The sequence below is a fragment of the Hesperophylax consimilis genome, chromosome 3, assembly GCF_061612785.1.
Source record: "Hesperophylax consimilis isolate HC1 chromosome 3, BYU_Hcon_1.0, whole genome shotgun sequence".
NCBI lineage: Eukaryota > Metazoa > Arthropoda > Insecta > Trichoptera > Limnephilidae > Hesperophylax > Hesperophylax consimilis.
The window spans coordinates 26,902,386-26,925,577 of NC_142838.1; the positions used below are offsets into that span (position 1 = coordinate 26,902,386).

Sequence of the window (23,192 nt, forward strand, 5' to 3'; positions counted from 1 at the left end):
CGTTAACGTGGTTTGGAGCGTACATCGCCGGGCTTCGCCGTCCACACGTTTCTTAACAATGGCAGTTCTTTCGTCGCTACCCAGCAGGCCTTCCGGCAACAATTTGCGACTTCTTCCTGAATGAAAATGTTTTTAAACGTCGGTCTTTTGAAGAACTCAATGATTGGATTCGGGAGAAAATCGCCCCTATACCCATCGAGATGTGCCAAAATGCGACCAAAAACTTCAGAAATCGCCTTCATCAATGTATTGCTGCAGGGGGCCATCATCTTTCTGATGTCATCTCCAGGACTTGATGTATAAAACGGCACGATGTACCGAATAAAATTAAACAAACCCAATTTCTGTAAGTTGCGCCGTTTTTTTAATAGCCCTTCAAAACTGCACTGTCTGTTTTGCCGTACCCTGTACATAATAGTACTTAGGAACTATCTAAGTTTTTAAGTGCTGTATAGTAGTGTATGTAACATTTTTGATCGATGGGTGGGATAAAATGTAATGTCTTGTACTATTTTTACGACGATGTTCACAACTCATCACATCATCACCTGTTTCTGACGTGAATACCGAATATCAGATTTTGACTACCACGTTTCTATATTTTTTATCTGGCGACATAAAACCCATGCTTTTGATTTAGTGTCAACTATTGTTTAGAAACGTGAGCAAAATATTCATTACCATCATTACAAGTAAGTAGGTAACTTCATAATACTGTAATAGAATAAAATTTCACATTGTTTATTTTTATTTATTTCCTGTTCTGGTGATAATTTCATATATATTATTTATGTTCTCTTAGAGCACACATAACATTTAGGTGCCTGCAAGGAGAGTCAGAAAATATGACAAGTGGCTAAGGGTAGCTGACATTATAGTCACTGTACAAATAATAAAAATGTATTCTATTTGTTCGCAATAACTTGGTTAGATCTCTATTAGGAAAGACATGCACGAACTGCTACAAGCAGTCGATATCGACAGCTTCAAGCGGCAACGGCATAAACGGTATAGAAAAAACACAATAAAAAAATAACTCGGCAGTTCGTGTATTTCTAAATGCTTACGATAACCTTTAGCGAACCACGAGCAAAATTTTAGAAGGAATATACTTGGCTTTCTGTTAATTACCTTTTTTAATAAACAGTGTTAATCTCAAGTGACCTACCTGGTAAGTATGGTACTGTATATTATCTGCCTGTACACAATATATAAAATGAATAAGAATAATAACATATGTACGTTTGTGGAAATGTATTATATATTTTTACAACACTTTAAAGGTGATTTTGCACAATAACGGCGCTATACAATTCATCAAAATATTACCATTAAATGGAATGCGAATTCTTTTCTCGAGTAAACAAGGCGAGAACTGAGAATTATTAGTTGTTAGCGAAACGTCAGTACGGTTTAAAAGGTGAGGAAAATGAAATATCGATCGTGTAAGTGAACTCCCAGAATGTTATCCCAATTTAACTCGGGTTATTAACCTGAAATATGTTGGAGAACAAAGGAATATGTTGACTATTTGGGTGCAGGTATAATCTGCCACCATGTGAACGGCAATATCACCAGGCAAGTGTAATCTTCATTTACTCGTAACTTGCCAAATATGAGGGCCAAATAAATTATCATTTTATTGCCCATCGGTAGCTACATACCTACGTACAAAAATAACAATGAATAAAACATAAGGAATATTAAGATATACGAGTGAAGCAATGAATTTGATTTTGTAAAAATGATCAGTTATTAACTGTTTTTATAGGTGCTGGTGTAGTATTTGTATTTAGAAATAAGGGACATAATTTTATATTTATCGATCCATCATCCCCGTTCCAACTCGTGAATAAGTCTTGATCACCATTAAAACGCCTGCACTTTTACTGGTATTCTGCTGTTTTCCTCCTGTTCTTTATTTATAAGACTGCCTCCTATTTGAAGGCCGGCTTTATTTGCTGCCGGTGGAGACGTTCCAGTTTTAGCACAAAATATCTAGTATAAATAATATATAGACAGGTGAAGACTTAGCGATCTGCTCGGGGCAGGGCCGGCTCTGAGCCAAACAATGCCTGGCGCGAGTAAAATTTTGGAGCCTTTTGGCAAAACCAGTAGACGATCACTGTAATCAATAATATTCAGATGATTTGTATTTTTGGGTAGTGCCGTTTTGATAAGTAATAATGTCAAGGGAGATGTGTTTGGACTGGCCAATAAAGACAATATTATAATTGTTGCCTTGGAAATTCGGCGCCCAGAGCAGACTGCTCCAATAAGAAAGTTCAGTAAAAAATATTTGGACTTTTGAAAAATAAGTTCATGTAGACCAAAAAACACCGATTCTGAATATACATACATAATATATTTTTACTCTCAGAATTAATAAATCGTATTGAAAAGTGGTTTATAAGCAATAACGCTCCCATGATTGGTCGAACGAAATCTGATGTCCAATGTACTACGTGACGCTCCGTGTTAAGGCGTATTAACCAGCGACCGAGAATTCGAATTTCGTCAAAAGACAGTCTCACGATCGGAAGTTTTTTAGAACGAGACAGAAATACCATATTCATTCCACTGCCAGCCGTATACTCCGCGCGGCGGTCGAAACCTACAGCATGGTTCCGATGAAATAACAATTATTGTGTTTGAATTTTCGGTTGTAGCTTTCTTCCTAATAAGTAGTTACATACATATTTGTAAATTATACGTCGGAGTGCGTAAACATAAATAAATACAAATGTAGTGCGTTGACATAGCAGGTACAAAATAGGTAGGTATTTGAATAAACTTTTTTTTTTAATTTTTCAAATATTTTTATTCACTTGTTTTTTTTTAAATTTTATTTTACATAGGTTTTACAAAAGTGATTAACATTAAGTTTGATTGTAAAAAATCTCTCGTCTTACATATTTATCCGTTTGTAAGATAGGTATTACCAGTAAGTTTTATTTCTAATACTTAAAGTAATTATATCAAAATAACCTTGTTTTTTTTCTTCTAAAACAAGAAGCTCAATTCACAATATGACATTATTAAACTGACAAAAAGTAACACTAAAAATACTAAATATGTTGAATTATACCAATGTAATAGGGAATTGGACAATAGAATAGAAATTATTAACAAAAACATGATTTGAATCGCACATCACGATTCAAAACCGTTATTTTGACGGGAATCATATACGCATAGACTAGAATGCGGCATTGCCTGCTCTTTTGTAGCCAGTTAAATATATTTATATGAGGAAGATTTCGAAACAGAAATTGTACAGTTTAATGTGTAACTAAGAAAATTTTATTACAAATAAGTTTACATGGAAATGGAATTAATCTCCTTCGAAGTACTGTGCTTGACTAGAGATATACTTATCCCAACGTTGAATCCATGACTGGAAACATTTTACCACGAGTTACCCGACACCGTGTGTACAAGGTACTGTTGCATACGTGTTGCTCGCGCAACGTCGGGTAGTAAATTATGGTTTATGATTATCGCGGTAATTACAGTTGAATCGGTCACCGTAATATACCATGCATTTCCCGACACCATAATAATAATAATAATAATAATTGGATGACTTGTATAGCACCGTTTTTGTGCAAAATCACCTCAAGGGCGCTGAAATCACCTCAAGGGCGCTGGTATACAAGGGTATGGTTTTGTGCGTGTAACTCGCGTATTGCCGGGAATTATTGATATTTTATAATTACCGCGATATTCACGGTTTCAGTCACCGTAATTTCACCACGAGTTTCCCGACACCGTGTACACGTGGTAATGTTGCATGCGCGTAAATCGCGCAACACCGGGTAATAAATGCTTGTTTATAATTACCGCGGTAATTAGAGTTGAATCGGTCACAGTAATATACTACGCGTTTCCCGACACCATGTACACAAGGGTATGGTTTTGTGCGTGTAACTCGCGTAACGCCGGGAATAATTGCTAGTTTATAAATACCCCGATATTGACGGTTTCGGTCACCATAATATCCATGATTCACAATATATTGTAGGTATTACCTATTTACATAATAAAATAATAATAATATTAATGTAAATTACACATACCGACGGAATTTTAGAGACAATATTTGCTTCAGAATCACAACCATTCGTCGGTAGGTGATTATTTTCCCTGAAAATTAAACAACACAAAATTATCGCTAAATGTTATAAAAAATATATGCGTATTCTGACTGATTCGTTTGAACGACCCTGTAGCATATAGAGTACGTACAATGTACAAGGATAATTAAATATGACTAACCCTTTTTTTTCTGCAAATATTTCTCCCATGTACGTTTTTGATGACGAAATTTTTGTTTTCTTATAAAAATTTTGTCCGATAGTATTTTTCTCCTCATTTTTAAACGAGGAATTTCGTTAAAATGTTATCAAGTAGACTGGCGTGGAATAGACGTCTGCTCGCCGCGCTGTCGCAGCGGGGAATGATAAAATTTCGGCTTGCGCCGAGGTAATCAGAAACAACGAACAAACAATAAACGCGAATCGAAATTAATTACTATTATATACTTTAAGAATATATTTCTTGGTCATAAATTATTTTTAATGTTTCAATAATATCATAGTAAATTATTTTTGTAAAAAGATCTCAACTATACCAATTTGTAAGGTCATAAATAAATAGTCAAATTGAGGGATTTTCGTCACAAAACGCGTCCTCGGATTTATTTATTAGTAATTTTATTTGAAATAAAAACAAAATTCTTATACATATATATGATAGATAATTTATTGATTGTTTATACTGTATTATTATATGATTTGAAATATTTGTTGTATGATACAACTTCGCCTTTGAAAATGCAACAAATCTGCATATCGTCCAACGGTAACACTTTATTATGGTATGAAAATAATATCATTTTCCAAAATTTTACAACTTACTTTACAAGATAAAATAACGATCTTTTGAAATCAATTTGTGTTTTTTTCTAGAAAAGTGTCCATACGTCTAAAAGTGACCTCAAAAATGCCAAATTTCAGGTCAAGTCTACCTATTTCGCCTTAAGTTTGAACAATGTAGGTAATAACCTTAGAGTAATAGTAATAACTAAACATCTCTGTGCATCTCTTTCTGTTACACGGCGTACTTTGCAAATAAACGGGAATGGTGGCCATACAATTTGTGTTGTGTTGTTTTGTATTTGTATGATATGAGGATCTAAGATGATTTATTGTGGTTGTGTTTTTAGTTTTATCGATGGTTATTACTGTGATCTTCATAAGTTATTGTAAAACATGTTAATAAAATGTCTTTTTATATAATAATATGCTAGAGAACAGATCGCATCTACCATTTTTTGCGTGAAAACTTCCTGGAACATCGATAAATTGCATCGTAATGCTTGTGTATTTTTTAGACATCGGTTTTGTTAAATTTAAAGCTGTAATATTGAAGCTATTCGCTCACATTCGACGTGACTAAAATCACATACTGCCAAAATGAACGTTTTTGTAAAAATGAATAAGTAGAAACTCATTTCAAATTTAAGGTTAAACGCAACGCTCGTTGTATTCTACGTGTTCACAGATGGCGTTAACTACTTAATTTTGTTTAAATACGCTTTTGCAAGGTATTGCTTTACAATATTAAAACAAATTATTTGTTTGCGCCCTCATATACGCAATATGAATATGAATAAATAGTTTTGTCCATATAAAAACTCAATTCTATCGAGAAAGGCATACAAATACAATATTGGATTGAATCATCGGTAAAATATTGTATTTGTGTGCCTTTCTCGAAATAATTAAGTCTTTAAACGAACAAAACTATTGATTCATATTCATATTGCGTATATACGGGCGCAAACAAATGATTTGTCTTAATATTGTAAATCAATACCTTGCAAAAGCGTATTTAAACAAAATTAATTAATTAACGCCATCTGTGAACACGTAGAATACAACGAGCGTTGCGTTTAACCTTAAGTAAGCACGATGGTTTAACCCCGCTGGCGAGTCACCTTGAACAGATATCCTGTGAGCTGTGATATTATATGGTTAACCCCAATGACCTGCGATGTTTGGGCGCGAATAAAAATAAAAAAATTGATTAGTAATTGGTAATTAATTTATTTAGACGGTTAACATTGAGGTTTTTTAATGGATTTTCATAATGAAGAATAAAGAAAATCTCCTTACAAAATGCTTTCCCAGTACCTACTACTCACGGTAGACGTGCAGAGCACAGATGACGTCACGCATCCATCTAGCTCTCCCTGCTCGGATTTGGTCGTTTTGGCGGGCTTAAAAAAATTCAAACTTGGAGAATTAATTTATCTATGAAAACGAACTTACTGATAGTTTGAATTTGAACATTGATAATATAAACAAATGGACTCAAATTCCTTATTGCGCCCGCATCGGGCCGGCCCTGGCTCGGGGAGTCGTTACATTAAATAGGTACTTTTAATTAAAGTACATAAAATCGTTCGTTCGTTCCTCTTTTGCAAATTTATATCAATTAGTTGAAAAGACCCAGAGATATTTTCTAGCCGATACATTTATGAAAGGTCTCTGAAAGGTTTCCGTTGTTACCAGTTGCCATATGAAAGAAAAATACACCAGGTGCAATACAAAGGCTTTAGGGTTAATAGCTTAGTTATTTAAATTGAATAAAATCCTCTTCCCTGGTGTACAGTTTAGTTGACTGTTCGGACGAAACTGTACATTATTGTAATAACCTGCATAAAAATTATCATATTAGCATGACAACAACGCACTGAAGTTCACGTGTGTATAAATATTACCGCGGTGGGCTTTTAGGCTCAGTTCCATCAACCTAAAAGAGTTGTCCGGACATCCGGTGGAGGCAATACTCGTACTTCCTACATCCGGATTTTGGTGGCACTCTCGTCGTCTTAATTATTTATATATGGTTAAGATGTTTGTTTTTACGATTACAAGTGTTTTGGTGATGTGGAATTTAAGTTGCGTTGAAGGATTTTATCCAAGATCGCAGGTAAAGCATTTATGTTTTCACTTTAAGAATAAGTTAATCAATTCGTTGCTTCTTGCATTTATTTAAGAAAAGTAGTATCGAAGTAGAGTAGACTAACACAACAGACGGGTTAGTAGCTGTTTTATCCAAAGCGTCGGGTTCTGCGCTAGCCAAGTCCTCCATTTTTAGATAAGCAACATTTTCCTCTAACATTGTTAACATATTAATGATTTGCTACGGCTAAATGACGCAAATTGAAAACTGACGATGTTGTATTTAATAATAAAGAAGTCGAGCTGGAGCATACACGACGAATACTTAAAAATTGAAAAGAAAGGTGTGAAAGGGCCGTTAAGGCGAAGCTTAATACCAAATCACTATTTTGATTAATCTTTATAACGAATTGGTGTACATTATGAATACCAAAAACTATGCTTTAGATAAATTGAGGGTTTTCCTATCGTTTCGCTTGAGTAGAATACAAATAAAAAAATAAATTACTCAATAAAAATATAAATCTAAGCAACTAAAATATTTTTTTTTCAATAGAAATGTATGAACGCATAAAGGAAACAACTTAAAAAAAAACATTATTATAGCTAAGATTATCTGTGACAGTTTCACTTGATTAACTTTCATTTCATTATTTGCTTTCTTATAAAATTATTTACAAAATAAATAAAAACCAGTTTTGTGCTTAAAACCGAACGTTTCTAGACTCCTTTTATCAAGCGATTGTAATGCCTATTACCTACGATATATACACATTTTTGGCTTGTAGCTTCCTCTTACAAACGTGTTGTAAGAAGGATCGGGGACGTTCAATGATCTAATCATTCAAATCTAACAATTGCTTGAAGCTGGACATACCAAAACTCCGCAAAGAAATGGCGTACCATTATTAGTATGATGTAAATATGACTTCGGTTCTATTACATGATATTAATGAAAAAACACCATTTCTAAACATTTTATTAAACTTTTTATAGGGTTCTTACGTATGATCTGACCTACGTGAGAACGATCCAGTTATAAAAAATCAGTTAATATTCAAATAGGTACATAAAATTTAATACTATCTGCATAAATGTATAAAATTATATAAAAAATCATTCAAATGTCAAATCATACGAAGAGAGGCAAGAGACACACTAGACACAAAGGGGGACACAAGTGATACATAAGATGATTAACTCAACATATTTTTTAGCTCAATAGTAGAACATTATTTATAAACCAGTATATATTACCGACGATAATGTCTAATTCAGCACACTTAATCTTATCATATATAGTGGACATATTTAGGTCACAGGGCTAAAGCAGGTGATATTATTTTTAAATGTCTTCAGGTGTTCATGCTATGGTGTCTTAACTTCACGTTATTACAAAAATCATTTCCCTGAATATGACTAGCTATTCTGGGGAAACTACTTGCGATAGATTAAATACCGTTTTGATAAATATTTAAACACAATGCATTGTAGGGTGGTACATTTATAAATATATCAATTTGAAAAACAAAAGAAAAAGTTATTCTGAAAATAGAATCGGCTAGCGAATGGCGAAAACGGGCACATCAAGAGTTAAACAATAGGAAATTGGAATATGAAATGAATTCAGTGAATTATTTTATGTAAGATTATATAGTTTATATAAGATACTAATTGTTTTATGTAGATCAGTCGTCTAATTTTATCCTTAATTTTAAGCCTTCTAATTTTAAGTGAAAATATCAATCAAGTTATTCAAGACGAACGTCGTATTTTAAATGTAATAAAACTATTTTACAGACTTTACAGGCGGTATTTTCCAGATTCGTAAGGTGCTTTATTATATTTTTTTCTGGGGAGATTTTAACAACGATATGCAATTTAATTTTGAATCAAAAACATCATTTTATGCAAAACAAATAAGGTTAAAAATAAGTTTTTTGTTTGTTTTTAGAATATCCACGAGTTCATGACAGTGCCGGAGTTGGGTTTTTATTTCGGCACCTCGCACCGGGCTGATGTGTCCGAGTACCAGGTGGTGTACCTGCCCGCGCTGCTGCAGAGGGCGACGCAGACTGATGAAGATGGGAACCCAGGAGTGCCGGAGCCTGTCTCCTATGGCTTTAACGCCTTCGGGAGGTAATCAATCTCCGCCACTAAACAGAGCTTTATTTCAATCTAGCTTTCTGTTACATTCGCTATAGTCGAAAAGAATTTAACTTTGTTGTATGGGAAAGCGTTTTGGTGTTTACTCTTTTAAGGAGGAGATAAATTTTTAATGTGTTTATTTATTACGTTCATAAAAAAATACCACAAATTATAAATCAAGAACATTTGTTCTGTCCAATTTAAATCCACAACCTTTGTTGAAAATATGTTTCAATACGTGGATACAATTTGTACGTACTAGTAAAATCTGCATTAGATTTTACCAATGCAATAACGCTAGTGATATTGACCGATTTATATGTAACCTTCCAGTGATTCTTATTGTGCTAGTACAATCATTTGCAAATGTTTTGTTCTAGACAAGTAGATCTGAAGCTATTACCAAATACGAACCTCTTGGCTCCCAACTTTAAGCTCCATCGTCGAGTGGTGGAGAGTGGGGAACCAGAGGAACTGAGATTTGAGGGAGGACTTGACTGTCACTACCTTCACAGGGGGGAAGATTCCGTTGCTGCCATTTCTTTATGTCAGGATCAAATTATTGTAAGACTTTGATTACACTAATCATTACCATGATAATATCGTTCGATAATTCCATTAATGTCTGTTTCTTATTTCTATTGATAATTCGTTCATTATGTTGAAAAAAATATTGTTTGTTCTAGCATGGATTGATATTTTTGGACAACTCTACGTTAGAAATCAGACCTCTTAGTCCACGACTAAAGTCATTTGTAAAAATGCAGGAAGCTCTTCAAGAAGACACACCGGAAGGTCTTGAGAGAGTAAACGAAGGAATTCCTCACATCATCCGAAGAGCAGCACTAAACCCTGACGTATTTGCCGATGATTTCCTTCCGTTTCCAAAAGAACTGACTTCAATGATCAATTTAGAGAGATTGAGGAAAAGGGATAGTGACGATGAAAACGATGAAGAAGAATCGGAAAATGTTTCATTTAGACGCCAGAAAAGAGCGAAGAATTCTAAGTTCACTGTGGAGTTATCCATGTTTTTCGATGAGGCTGGATATAATATTTTCGCACCGTATTTGAACAACAATGATCAAGAAATGCGAGACATGTTACTGGCTTATATGAATGGCGTAAGTTTAACAAAAAATATACTATTATATTACAAAGATTTAACTAAAACGTTACTTAAAACTGCACAGTTTGATACATTCTTGAATTATCGTCGAGGTGCTACATTCCAATATCAGTGTTTTTGGATTCCTACACATCTTTTACAATAATGTTCTTCCATTGAATTCCAATATTCTTCACGCGCTCATTCAGCTGTTCTAAATTTACTGTGTCCTATCATCTAGCCACTTGGACAGCCTATCCTATTATTTGGCATCTTCAGCTTCTTACCGTGGTTCCATCTGTGATCCATTTTGTAGGATAGGTCAAAAAATGTATATGAATTTTTATGTTCAAAGGTTCAAGCGCTTTACCACCATCCAAGCCTGGGAATCTCCATTGAGCTGACGTTGGTGAGACTGGATCTCCTCAAGAAGCAGCCAATAGATCTTCCCCATTACGATGGAGAAAGGGGTTCACTCCTGGATTCATTTTGCGCCTATCAGAAGAAAATCAACCCACCTGGCGACTCTAACCCTGATCATTGGGACATGTCTTTGTATGTTTCAGGGTGAGTAATTCATATTTTATAATCATGAATTAGGATTGCGTTGTAGAAAACAGCACCTTCAACTGCGTGTACTGCTGTTAGGCTAAACAAAGAAAGGGTTTTAAAAATGAAACAGATTTTATATTATTCTTGACAATGTGGGCACAACTGGACCTTGTTTCCTTCCAAAGGATGGTACAATGAAATGATGCATTCTTGAAATTGAAAGGCATTTTCTTTTGAATGTATGAAGCACACATCCACTGTCTGAAGAATCATGTCAGTACAAAAATTTGAATGCGTAATACACATACATATAATTTATTTGCATATTTATATCTTCGTAGAAAGATATATCCCAAAACAGCAAATCTACATCAATGGTGATGGAAGAAAGAATTAACTTAACCAACGCGTTTTGTGTGTGTGCTTATTTATTTATTTATTTATTTCACGCCTATTAAGGCTTTTACATACATATATATATATAAAAAATATTTACGAAATTATACATGAAAATAGTGCAGGCGACTATTTAAAACAATTGCAGAAAAATAACTATAAAGTCAAAATATCACTGAACTTGATCTACACAGCATGCAGGCACAAAACATAAAAAAATCCAAAATATTTTTTTCTGTTTCAGTTGACAAAATTATTATGTGTTAGTCAAATCAAATTAAATACCTTTATTAAATTATTCCACCACTTGATGAAAAAAACTTCAATAGGGTATGCTTATATATTGAAATTGATGTACAAAATATATCAACAACATCGTAGTATTTGTTTCCTAGCTGTTGAATCCGTCGCATAGGAGTGTGATCTTATGGTGATATTGTGATAGTGATAGTGTGATATTGCTTGTACATATTTTCATATGAATTATCGTTTTGTTTCTACTGATGAAATTTATGACTTACTTTTTTACTTTATTAGTAATTAGTGATTTTTTAATCTCAGTATAGTCCAGGTAAAAGATCACATTTGAATAGCCAGGTACTTCCTCATCTTCCTCTTCCCCATTTTCTCCCCCCACTACTCAGCCTTACCATCACAGAATTATAAATGCCATCGCCATAGTCCCATTGGCTTCAGACGGTTGGAAGCAGTTGTACAGAATGTACGATTTTTTCGATTGTTCCAGGTTGGATTTCTACGCTATAGAAAATGGGAGGAAAAGCGGGGTGACTATGGGCCTGGCTACTGTTGGAGGGGTGTGCATCGATGAGTATGCCTGCGTCATAGCTGAACTAGGCACTACCAATACCTTCGGAAAACCATATCCTTCCGCTGGGTTCACTTCAGTTTACATACTGGCGCATGAAATTGGACACAAGTAAGACACCAGTTTTCTTATTCATCTTCGTGAGCTTTCTGGCATCCAGCTTTGGACAGTTTTCTTCATAATTCTCCATTTACTAATTCATGGCGACTCTCATCCTTCCGCAGCTGGTAGCTCTTCAAAGATCGGGCATTTTTCTCTTATTTGATTGGTGTTCTGAAACTAATACTGGTATATATATATTTTTGTAGCCTTGGTATGCATCACGATAGCAGTGGCAATTCTTGCCCGAAAGATGGCTTCATCATGTCTCCGTCGAGAGGCACAAACGGAGAGACGATTTGGTCCAGGTGCAGTGCTGATGTCATGGATAAACTGGGGTAAATTGGAATATTATAATTTTATGCTTATTATTAAGAAATGAGAACCTCATTGATGGCTTACTAATTATATAAAAAACCCACATAAATAGTTTCTAAAATATCTATTTTGATGATACTGAAAAGTTTCAAAGATGGATCACAAAACTCGTACTACAAGAAAACATAATAGGTATAATATAAATTATACATTTTTATTTCAGTTCTTACAAATGCCTTCTGGACAAACCTGGAAGTCATGCAAAAGACCTAGATCACAACATTTTCTTGGATGCTCCAGGCCAAAAGTGGGGAGCCAAAAGACAATGCGAGGTTCTGCTGAGAGATAGGGACGCCAGGGTGAGCACTGCTGGGGGAACTCTTGCAGACATCTGCAGGCAGCTGGACTGCAAAACTCCTCATAGGAGCGGATACTATCACGCAGGTCCAGCTCTGGAAGGAACAGACTGCGGGAATGGATTGGTAGGTACCATATGAAAAACGTTATATGTAGCCTGACGCCTAACCCAAATATTTATTAGCTTCTAAAATAATTACATGAGCTAGAAGTCAGATAATAAAGCCCCCGATTTGTACAAGTAGGTAGATCAACTTGGTACTTAGACGAATCATGAAAGATGCATTCACAACATTTTTGCTGTTTAACTTTGACCACGGCACAATGTCATATCCAGAAAGTAAGTGTACTGAGGCTCTCACGACCGAATGAATTTTACTTTCGATATGTTGGCTACACTTACGTGTAGCCTGACTCTTCCTCTCCGCAACGAGACCTGTTCAAGGTCAGTACGTTGAGAAGTGTCAACGCGACAACACGTTTCGTGAAAAATGTCAATCCAATCTCCCGCCAAATGCGAAATACGCGGCGTCATCCGTTATCTCGTTTGGAAGGAAAAACCTCCGTTTGAGGTTTATAATGAGGTTAAAACTGCATATGGTGATAAAGCTATGAATTGTACGAGTGTGTACAAGTGGTATCGCGAGTTTAAAACGGTTCTCACCTCTTCACCCTCCACCAAAAAGTTCAAAACAACAATTTCAGCCAAGAAAATCGTGGCATCCGTGTTTTGGGACTGGGAAGGCATAATTTTGATTGAATATCTGCCTCAAGTGGAGACCATCAACTCTGCAAGATACTGTGAGACCCTAAAAAAATGCGGAAGGCGATTCATAACAAGGGGAGAGGCATGCTGACAAAGGGAGTCAGCCTGCTGCACGACAATGCCAGACCACACACGGCCAACGCCACGAAGGAACTGCTTGCTTCGTTTAAATGGGATATCCTGAACCACCCCGCGCATTCCCTTAACCTAGCACCTTCAGATTATTATCTCTTTACCTCCCTAAAGCTGTACATGGGTGGAAAAAGTTTTTCAACCGACGAGGAGGTAAAGGAGGAGGTGGAGAAGTGGACGAAGGGGTTGGCGGGAAACTTCTTCGAGGAAGGCATCAAAAATTGATACCCCGCTTCACCACCTGCATTGAGAGGAATGGCGACTATGTCTAAAAATAGCTTACATATGTACTACGGTAATCATGTAACTTTTTTGTTTCAATAAAAAGATTTGTAACCTACAAAAATTCAGTACACATACTTTCTGGATACGCCTCGTATACCAAGGGCTTTTCAGAATGCGGTCCTTCACTGAGAACTCCGTGGTAACCTCTCTTTCTGTATTACGTATTTACCTAGTCAATTAGTAGAAATAGTATAAGAAAAAGGAGTTGTAAGGGAGCGATCAGTTGTGTGTTTTTGTCAATTTAAATACTATTTTAACGACAACAAATCTGCTTTAGTTATGTTTTGTGGCCTGTCGTGTATCCATATCGACAATTCACCACTTTCCTCCTATTTTTCACTTTACCATATCCTTACTATCTCTAATCCATATCCATCACATTTTCTATATAATCACTAATAATCCTGCCTCCGGGTTTGCCAACTACATATACGAGTATATATATAAATATTTATAAATGTACGACCAACGGTATTTTTATTGCAGTGGTGTCAGGGGGGAGGCTGTGTGACGATGATGACCAAGAAACCCAGCATGGTTCAGGGTGGGTGGAGCAACTGGGATCTGAGTAAATGCAGCTCCGGCTGTATCCTCAAGAGCCAGGGCTATCAGACGCGGACCAGGACCTGCAACAACCCGACACCGGTCAATACCGATGAAGGGTGCGACGGAGCATCGTTTCAGGTCAACCTCTGCAAGGACCAGCAGGTAAATAAAAACGTTGACAGAATTTGTAAGTCTTTTCTTATAAGTAACACATTTTTACTTCATTAATTTGTACACCTCAATGACCATGGTCCAGTTATTCAATAGCTCCTAAAGCATAAACTTGAGATTATTCCTGATCACCAATTATAGGGCACCATATGGGCTTAAAAGGACTGTTCACGTCTTTCGGGTTATAGGTACTTACGGTTATCATATTTTTGGCTTTTAAATGGGATATTGGCAGCGATGCGGGAGGTGAACACTTTGCATTTGATTTTGAACCCCAATCAAAGTCACCGGGACCATTTCTAGACATTGGATCCATCATACCCACTGTAGAGATAAAATGGTGGTGAGATAAAGATAAAAGTGTGCTGTGTTTATCTTACTCCGAGTGAAATTGAGTCAACATTTACAAATATCGAAAGTTCTTCTTGTACATATATGAGTCGAAATGTTTTATCGCTTATCTAATTGGCAAAATCAATTCTCTTTCACATCGGTATAATACATTACACTTCTAATACTATTCGTTTTTCTACGAGATTTACTAACATATGAGAAAATCTTGTGCTTTCAATTAAATAGGATATCGTGAATAGACCACTTTCTGAAACGGGACATTTCCGCGTCCCGACTGTTTCCTCCGGGACAACGGGACAGAAGCCCTAACACTGTATGAGTATTTTAAAAGTATCATTGTTTCTCTTTCCAGTTTTGTAGGAAAAAGAAAAGGATTTCAGTTGGAGACTACGCCGCAGCCAAATGCAAGGAATTCAGTAAACGTCTGCCGGACCTTGATCCAAAGGGTGCTGGTCTGCAAGCTCCTCACGAAGAATGTAAGTAATATTAGTAAATTAGCCCTATGACCGATAAGTTTCACTTGATCTAAGGAATCGATGTGCACCACGATTTTACATCGTGTTTCGTTCGTGTCCTCTCGCAAATACTACCTACAATGTAATTGGGTTTCCTCACGTACATCAAAAGCATACTGCATACATAACCTTATACCTTTATTGTTCATCCTAGATACGAAACGACGGAATGAACCATACACATTTTCTCCTCACGGCTCTGAGGTTTCCAGCTACTAGTTGTGTCATCTTTGGAGATGGTGTGAGGAAGGTCGTTTCATGGATAAGAAGGAGTTAATCCGGGTTTTGGATGGAAATCGGCAAACCATTCAGGAAATACCAATATTGGACAAACGATTTCCAATGAAATCAATGTCATACGTCGTCAATTTAAAGTCGGTTCATTCATGACTCCTGCTCCAATTTCCATGGTGGTCAAGGCTCATCTACTCCTTGAGGTTCTGCGGTGCGTGTAGAGCCAAGGACACCGACGTACCGCACGCCAGTGATACTAGGTCACTCCAGCGTATTGGTGACCTTCCTCCGCTTCACTCCTGCTTTCCACTTTGCCGGTGACTATGAGTTTCTCCATGTTGGAGTCCTCAGTTTGGCGAGAGTTGAAAACCTATACAATTTGTGGATGCCTTACTTTTCTAGAATGGATACATTTGTGCATGTTGCTGTTCATGGATTCCTGAACATTTTCCAGCACCGTATTTCGAGGGCGTCTACCCGCTTTCTTCCTCTGGCTTTAAGTGTCCATATTTCCAAAAAATATGGGTTATAGCAGAAGACCATCGATGTTGTGTTTGTAGCAAAAGACATAATATTAGAAATAATTTATATTTCAGCCCGCCTCTGGATGGGATGCGCCATCTTCTGCAAGCGCAGCGACACGGGCAGCTTTTACACGCCGCGCATTGACCTCAACGACCTGGGGGTGGACCCCTATTTCCCCGACGGTACCTGGTGCCACAACGATGGCAAGGAGAGCTACTTCTGTCTGCAGCACCACTGTCTGCCAGAGGTAATTAAACTATACTATCTCACTGCATTGAAGCACTCTTACTAATTTGTAAACTTCAGACAATACTAATTACACACATCAAGATTTGACGAACCTATCTGATTAGGACTATCCTAATCTTTTAAATATTACCAAATTACCCACAGTTACAGAACACAAAGAAACTCACCGTCAATTTTTACATATACAACTCCATAAATGGTGACCGGATAAATAATCACAATGATAATTCATCACATCTTTAAAAAGTTATATAATGTCATGGAAAGTGATGAAACAAAAACTTTTTTATCTGGGTTAAGTAGGTTAGGTTAGGTTAATTTTTTTTCATCGTTTCTAATGACTTTATATCACTTTTTAAAAGTGTGTTGAATTGTCACTGTGTTGAGTTATCATGGAACCCCATAAATACCTCGACCAATACGATGATAATTAAATAACACAACACAAAAAGCTAAACAAGCTTTTTTAGAGCATCTACCAAATGAATACTAACCAATAACTATAATAATAACACGATAAAAAAGAATACTAACACAACACAAAAATATAAACAATAATTAATTTACCAATTTCTACCGATTTATAACAAGTTTCTCGCTAACTCTTTAAGTTTTTAAGTTAAAAAAATGTTATTTTTGAAGATAATTTCTATACATTTGTTTTGCAAAAACGTTAATTATATGAAATTCCTTCGATAGAAAAAAAAATCGCAAAGTAAGCTACGAAAATTATTATAAACACGTTTTATTCTGTTATTTAAATATGTTATAGGAATTAAAAAAAATCACAGTGTATCTTTATGCAACTAAAGCATTTGTTGAGAGATTTTTGCTCTATTTCAAACGAATCGTTTTCGTCAATTGACGTTTTGTTATCTCACTCTAACATTCGTATTTAAACATCTCCCTTTCAAACCCTCTTTGAACTCTTACTACGGGGTCTTCGAACATCTAACAAAAGAATAGTAACCAATACACCTGTAATAATAAGACATCACCTCTCCTTATACCCATACAATGACAGTCAGTTTCAATGGATCAATGTAGCTGAAGGGCTCCGTAGTAAGGTTTATAAAAAGAAGAAGAAGATAGTTTGAAAGGGAGATGTGTAGATACGAATATTAGGGGGATCTCGCTTATATAAAAAATAACGTTTATAATTAATAAATGAAAGCGAAAATAGAATAATGCATGACTTTAACTTTAAAATTAAGCAAGAATCTCTCGATAAATGTCTTCATAAAGGTAACTGTCAATTTTTGCATACTTACCTATAACTTAATTATTTAAAAAAAAACTTGTAAGATAAAGTTTGAAAAAAATACAACGACGGTAAGAAAAAACGATTATAAATAAAATTGTCTTACACAAAATAATTCAATCTGTATTAGGTAAGTTGCTTGTTAAAAATTAGTCGAGACCCAAACTATTCAGTACCAACAACTGATAAAAGATGGCGTCACTTTCGCTAGCAGCTCGCGTACGCTAGCTTCCAACAAGTTGGTTTATACTCTGGAATAAGCCTATCACGTTAACTTTGCGCAGTGGCGATATCGTAACCAATGAGGTTTATCCGAGGTGCGATTATTGCTAGTTGAAAACTTTTACCAATACCCCGCCATGTGGACGTGAAATACCGTCCGCTACGGCAATTTTTGATAGCCCGTAACTGGGCTCCTTTTAAGTAAATGGTTGAGTTTAGAGTAGAGGTGAGTCGTACTAGCTCTTCTTGGTACTCGGAACAATTGGTACAAGTATGAATAAATACCTAGTCCAAATACCTGTTCCCTAGTATTTCACTTGCTCATTACATGGGGGGGGGGGTTGCTAGAGAATTTCAATGGAGCAAAATAAAATAAATTTTTAAAACTTTATTTATTTCTCTCCGAACGAACCGGTTTCGGAGATTCTCATCTTACCTAACCTAATTAATTTGATAAATGAGTCTTGGCACGGAAAACTTGCTACCTAAATAAGAGGCCCCAAGAAGTTAAATTATTAAATGACTGTCATCCCATACAACGAAAGCGAATTTTCATTTTATAATGAAAATTAGAATGTTAAAATTTAAATTTCCCAGATGCAGATTGCCTTTTATAGTAATTAAGGTGAAACAAAAGGACGACTCAGTGCTACTAATAAACATGGACGGAAATAAACAACATGGCCAACACAGATACATCAATGAACTAAAAGAAGTGGTTTGACATAAATTTACTACTTAACACTATGTTTAAAAAAAATTATTATATACAATTCTGCATAAAAAACAAGGAACACTAAAGAAAAATAAATTATAATCTACTCTAAGCAAATACACAACAACATATCTGCAATATCTTGTGTTTAGTGATAGAAAGCCAAACAGAAATAAAATACCTATACATTACAGTAGACAAATTAATGGATAAAATCGTCAACACACATTAACGTACTCAAAGACAGAGTGAGGAAACTAAGATACATCATAGATTCATAAAAATAATAATTCAAAAATAATTCCACTTAAATCATATAGGTACATATTCATCAGAACTTCTGTTTAAAGAATTTAAAGTCAGAAAACTAAATGCATTATTTTTATATCACGTAATTTTACAAATTAACAAAGAAAATAGTCTAAATAAAACTGCACCTTTTAAAATAATAGAAAACCCAGATAAACATCAACAACTCGAAAAAGTAATTAAAAAAACAGTGCAATTCAACTATAAATATCTTGGAGTGAATTTTTTTTAATACATTATCAGAAAGTATTAGAAATAACAATAAACATTTTAAATACCACCTGAAAAATACACTGAAAATATAAACAGAATACTCATAGTAAAAATAACGAACATAATATTACACCCCCACATACACAAGCCAAGCTTTATTATGGTGGTGCATCTCAACAACAAAGATTTTAAATGCCAACAAAGAACACAGTGAAAATATTTTTTTATAAAGCTCTAATATTTTATTTCTAGATGGCGCCATTTTCGTTCACAGTTCGCACAAGATAGCTTCCAATTTTCGAAAGCGAGAAATAATACATTAGCCGTGCACTAGGTAGGAAGCGCCCGGCCGGACTTCGTCTCCGGCGATGCTTTTGTACTCTTGCTAAAACCTTTTTTAACTGGTGGACGCATACTGTCGGAATTTATTGACAATACCAGTCGAGATCGCGCTGATCGCGATCTACTAAATTCAGTATCATATCCTTTCTCGCTTACTCACCTACATAAGAAGAGTGTTTCCCTAATATTCAAAGATTAGGGAAACACTCTTCTTATACAAGCGAGTAACGAGATGCCTATACATATGCCCCGCCCTCGGTATGAATACGCGAGACGCGAGACGCGCAAGACTAGCAAGACGCGTAAGACGTCCAATACTCGCAAGACGTGCAATACTCGCAAGACTCGCAAGACGTCCAATACTCGCAAGACGTGCAATACTCGCAAGACGTACAATACTCGCAAGACTCGCAAGACGTGCAATACTCGCAAGACGCGCAATACTCGCAAGACGCGCAATACTTAAGAACAAATACTAAGTACGAAAGTCTCTTTGAAATATCTGTTCCAAACATCTGTTCTAGTAAATACGCTTCACCTCTAGTTTAGAGCATAAATGAACCTACACCTAGATCGTCATCTTCGTGCTTTTAGTACTGAACATATTTCGTCCGACGGATTTTTTTGGAACTAAGAGAAAAAGAAAGAGAAGGGCGAGAAGGGCATGAGAAGGGAATAGTTGACATAGTTGTCACGACGTCACAAACCATCGACCAAAGATAGAGGAAAGTAAAAAAAAAAAAACGGTACTACCATAGACAATATAAATACGGTCCCAATTTATTAGCCTAAAATATTATTTAAAAATGAAAAACTCGTAATTGCATGAATTATTTTATTACTCAAACACAGATAACACAAAAAAGGGACATACAAGCTTGTGTAAACACAAAACACATTTTAAATGAGATTAAAATGTTAACACACCAAAACAGAATATTAGAATATTATTTCATTTAGAGAAAAATAAAACAGTTGTATATAGAAGCGTATGAAGGTATACGCTTCTACGTCCATTTTGGCAGCAATGAGCCCGCTGCTGGGTTCAGGGAAGAAATCTGAAATAAATAAACATCACATTACTCAAACAAAACATAGAATATTATATCTGTAATTCAGTTGCTGGCTTTGAAGAAATAATAATTCTATTGAATGAATATCTTTATCATAATAACGACTCAAATCAACGTCTATTCTTTCATTCTATGTCTCTAATAATAAATAAAGTTAATGATAAGTTACATTAGAAACATTAAACAAACAGAGGGAGATTCGCACCTGCATTTTGGTTAACATCCCGGGTCCCTTGTGCACCAGGTAAATCCCGATATATTCCGATATCTGGAAGATTAAGGGTCGGCAAAGCATCTTTTTTCAACGAGCCACGTCGTTTTTAATTCTTTTGCAAAATGCGAACTACAAACATGTGCATAATTTGCCAAAATCGGGTAATAAATATAATCTATTCTGCCAATTCTCCACGCACATTCCCGAAACAGACTCTCGTTATTGTCGTGTCGCACTGAAACAACATCCTCACAGCTTTCGACACTACAGCGAAATTAGCGAGGCATTTTAACAAATCTACTTTCACTTTTCACAAATATTTACGTCGGCGAAGAACCATGAATATAACCATAAACATGTGGTGTTTTGACTTTTGACTTTTGTTACCACAGATATCCCATTTTATACAACTCAGTTCTTCTATGGCGTTCAAAGTGTTCCTATTGGATATTGGCATTTTAAATATTGCTATGACGTCACCAAACCGCCACCATTCTAGGACCAAAATTTAGGTCGGAGTCGACCCCCCCTGGTTTAGAGGTTCGTCTTGGGTCTTATAGAGTACTCTTCGTTACTGGGTAGTGGGTATTGGGTTCGGGTACGTTTAAATACCGGTGACAAAATACTCAAAAGTATTTAATACTGACTACCGACCTGAGGATTGACTCACAATTCTAATGATCTCGCATAAATTCTGCCCACATATTCCACACAAATATTCTACGGGAGCTTGATTCCCCGTTTTATTATTCGAAATCCATTAAATGGGTACTACCCACGGAATATTTGAAATCCGTGGGGGCGGGGTTGTTACGGAACTTCACTGAAAAAAATTCCGCACAAGCAAACTAATCTAATATGTGATTCCCCACAATAATTTTTCGAAAACCATGGGGGGTGGGGTAGCTACGGAATTCCATTTCGAAAAAATTCCCCACATTTTTCCCGTCGCTAGATATCAGATCACATACCAGTCAATACTCAAGTCGAATATACCCATCAAAAATACCTACTACATACAAATAACTACATCATAAATACCTACTAAAAATACGCATCAAAAATACCCATCAAAAATACCTATCAAAAATACCTGGTAAAAGTACCTATTAAAAATATTTAGTCCCGGTATAAAATACTCATGAGTATTTTGGAACCAGGTATTTTAGAGATCTGTCACAAGTACAAAGTATCGCATGGAAATACCCGGTACTTTTCAAGTATTTCGTGGGGAGTACTCATTTTGAATTTTTTTTGTGGGAAATTATGTTTTACAGAAGTTCTCTAACAACCCCCCTCCCCACGGATTTCGAATAATGAAAGGGGGAATCAAGCTCAAGTAGAATGTTTGTGGGGAATATGTGGGCAGAATTTATGCGATTAGAATTACTCATTCTGAATCAATCCTCAGGTCGGGATTAAATACTTCTGAGTATTTTGTCACCGGTATTTTTACCAGGTATTTTCCTGTACCTGTACTCATTGTACCCAGTAACTAAAAGTACTCATAGGACCCACTTCTACTGCACACAACTACTGTTAGGCGCGCGTTTGGCGTCTTTTCGGACTGTGAACCGGTGCAGAAGAAATCAATGACGCTAGTTCCTCGGAGTATCTTCCATTGAAATACCGGTAGTACAAGGACAGCATTCCCACCTGACGCCTGTTTAATCTATCAAACCAGCAGTATCCAATCATTTAATTCCAAATAATCTTCCATTCCAGTCCTTCAAATTCTCCAAGCTGTGGGGTACGCTGGGCGAGGACGTTCCGCTGCCCAACAACGCGCGGCCTCACACCGCCTCGCTGCCGCCCGCCGTGCAGCGGTACCTCTCGCTGGGCGCTGACGGCCGCCCGCTGCTCACCTCCCTGACTCCCGGTGAGGCACCGCACCCCTTCGACGAGGACTGGACGGACCACGACTATGTGGAGTTGCCTGTTGAAGACGACCAATCTGTTTAATACTTCTGGTTAATGACAACGTTTGAATAAAATAATCTAGAAATTTCGATGACTGCTATAACAAGGTTTCATCTGACACAACTAACGTTATGCGATAATGAGCTCTAGAGCTGAAAGGGTAGCTAATTTAGAGATAGTTTTCACATAACATTGTCAAATCGAACTTTGTAATTCCAAATTCCAAGGGGTCGATTTATAAGTGGAATTTTTTCGTTACCATGGCAACACCAGTTTTTATATAATATTTGAGAGCATTCAAATGATACAAATTGATGCTTGAAAAGTTAATTTTTATGTTTTTTTTAAGTTGCAGTATAAGATATAATAAT

At 36.0% G+C, this 23,192-nt stretch overlaps 1 protein-coding gene and 1 non-coding gene across 2 annotated transcripts; both read left to right on the plus strand.

Annotated features, from left to right (window-relative positions):
- Positions 1–210: 210 nt before the first annotated feature.
- On the plus strand, positions 211–22,863 carry LOC149425188 (A disintegrin and metalloproteinase with thrombospondin motifs adt-2-like). Its single transcript, XM_089650745.1, has 12 exons — positions 211–297; positions 8,926–9,110; positions 9,500–9,683; positions 9,806–10,243; positions 10,583–10,794; positions 11,921–12,112; positions 12,310–12,438; positions 12,642–12,900; positions 14,445–14,666; positions 15,382–15,505; positions 16,375–16,550; positions 22,627–22,863. The coding sequence occupies exons 1-12, from the start codon at positions 211–213 to the stop codon at positions 22,861–22,863; spliced, it is 2,445 nt and encodes an 814-aa protein (XP_089506871.1).
- LOC149425189 (U4 spliceosomal RNA) lies at positions 18,086–18,226 on the plus strand. The gene has a single exon (XR_016305721.1). It is a non-coding gene; the product is annotated as a U4 spliceosomal RNA (small nuclear RNA).
- Positions 22,864–23,192: the final 329 nt, after the last annotated feature.

Bases quoted from the DNA above. Each gene is read 5' to 3' on its own strand.
- LOC149425188 (XM_089650745.1), top strand. From the start codon at position 211: ATGCGACCAAAAACTTCAGAAATCGCCTTCATCAATGTATTGCTGCAG. The intron at 12,901-14,444 runs GTAGGTACCATA...TTTTTATTGCAG, and splicing joins CAGACTGCGGGAATGGATTG to TGGTGTCAGGGGGGAGGCTG. The intron at 14,667-15,381 runs GTAAATAAAAAC...TTCTCTTTCCAG, and splicing joins ACCTCTGCAAGGACCAGCAG to TTTTGTAGGAAAAAGAAAAG.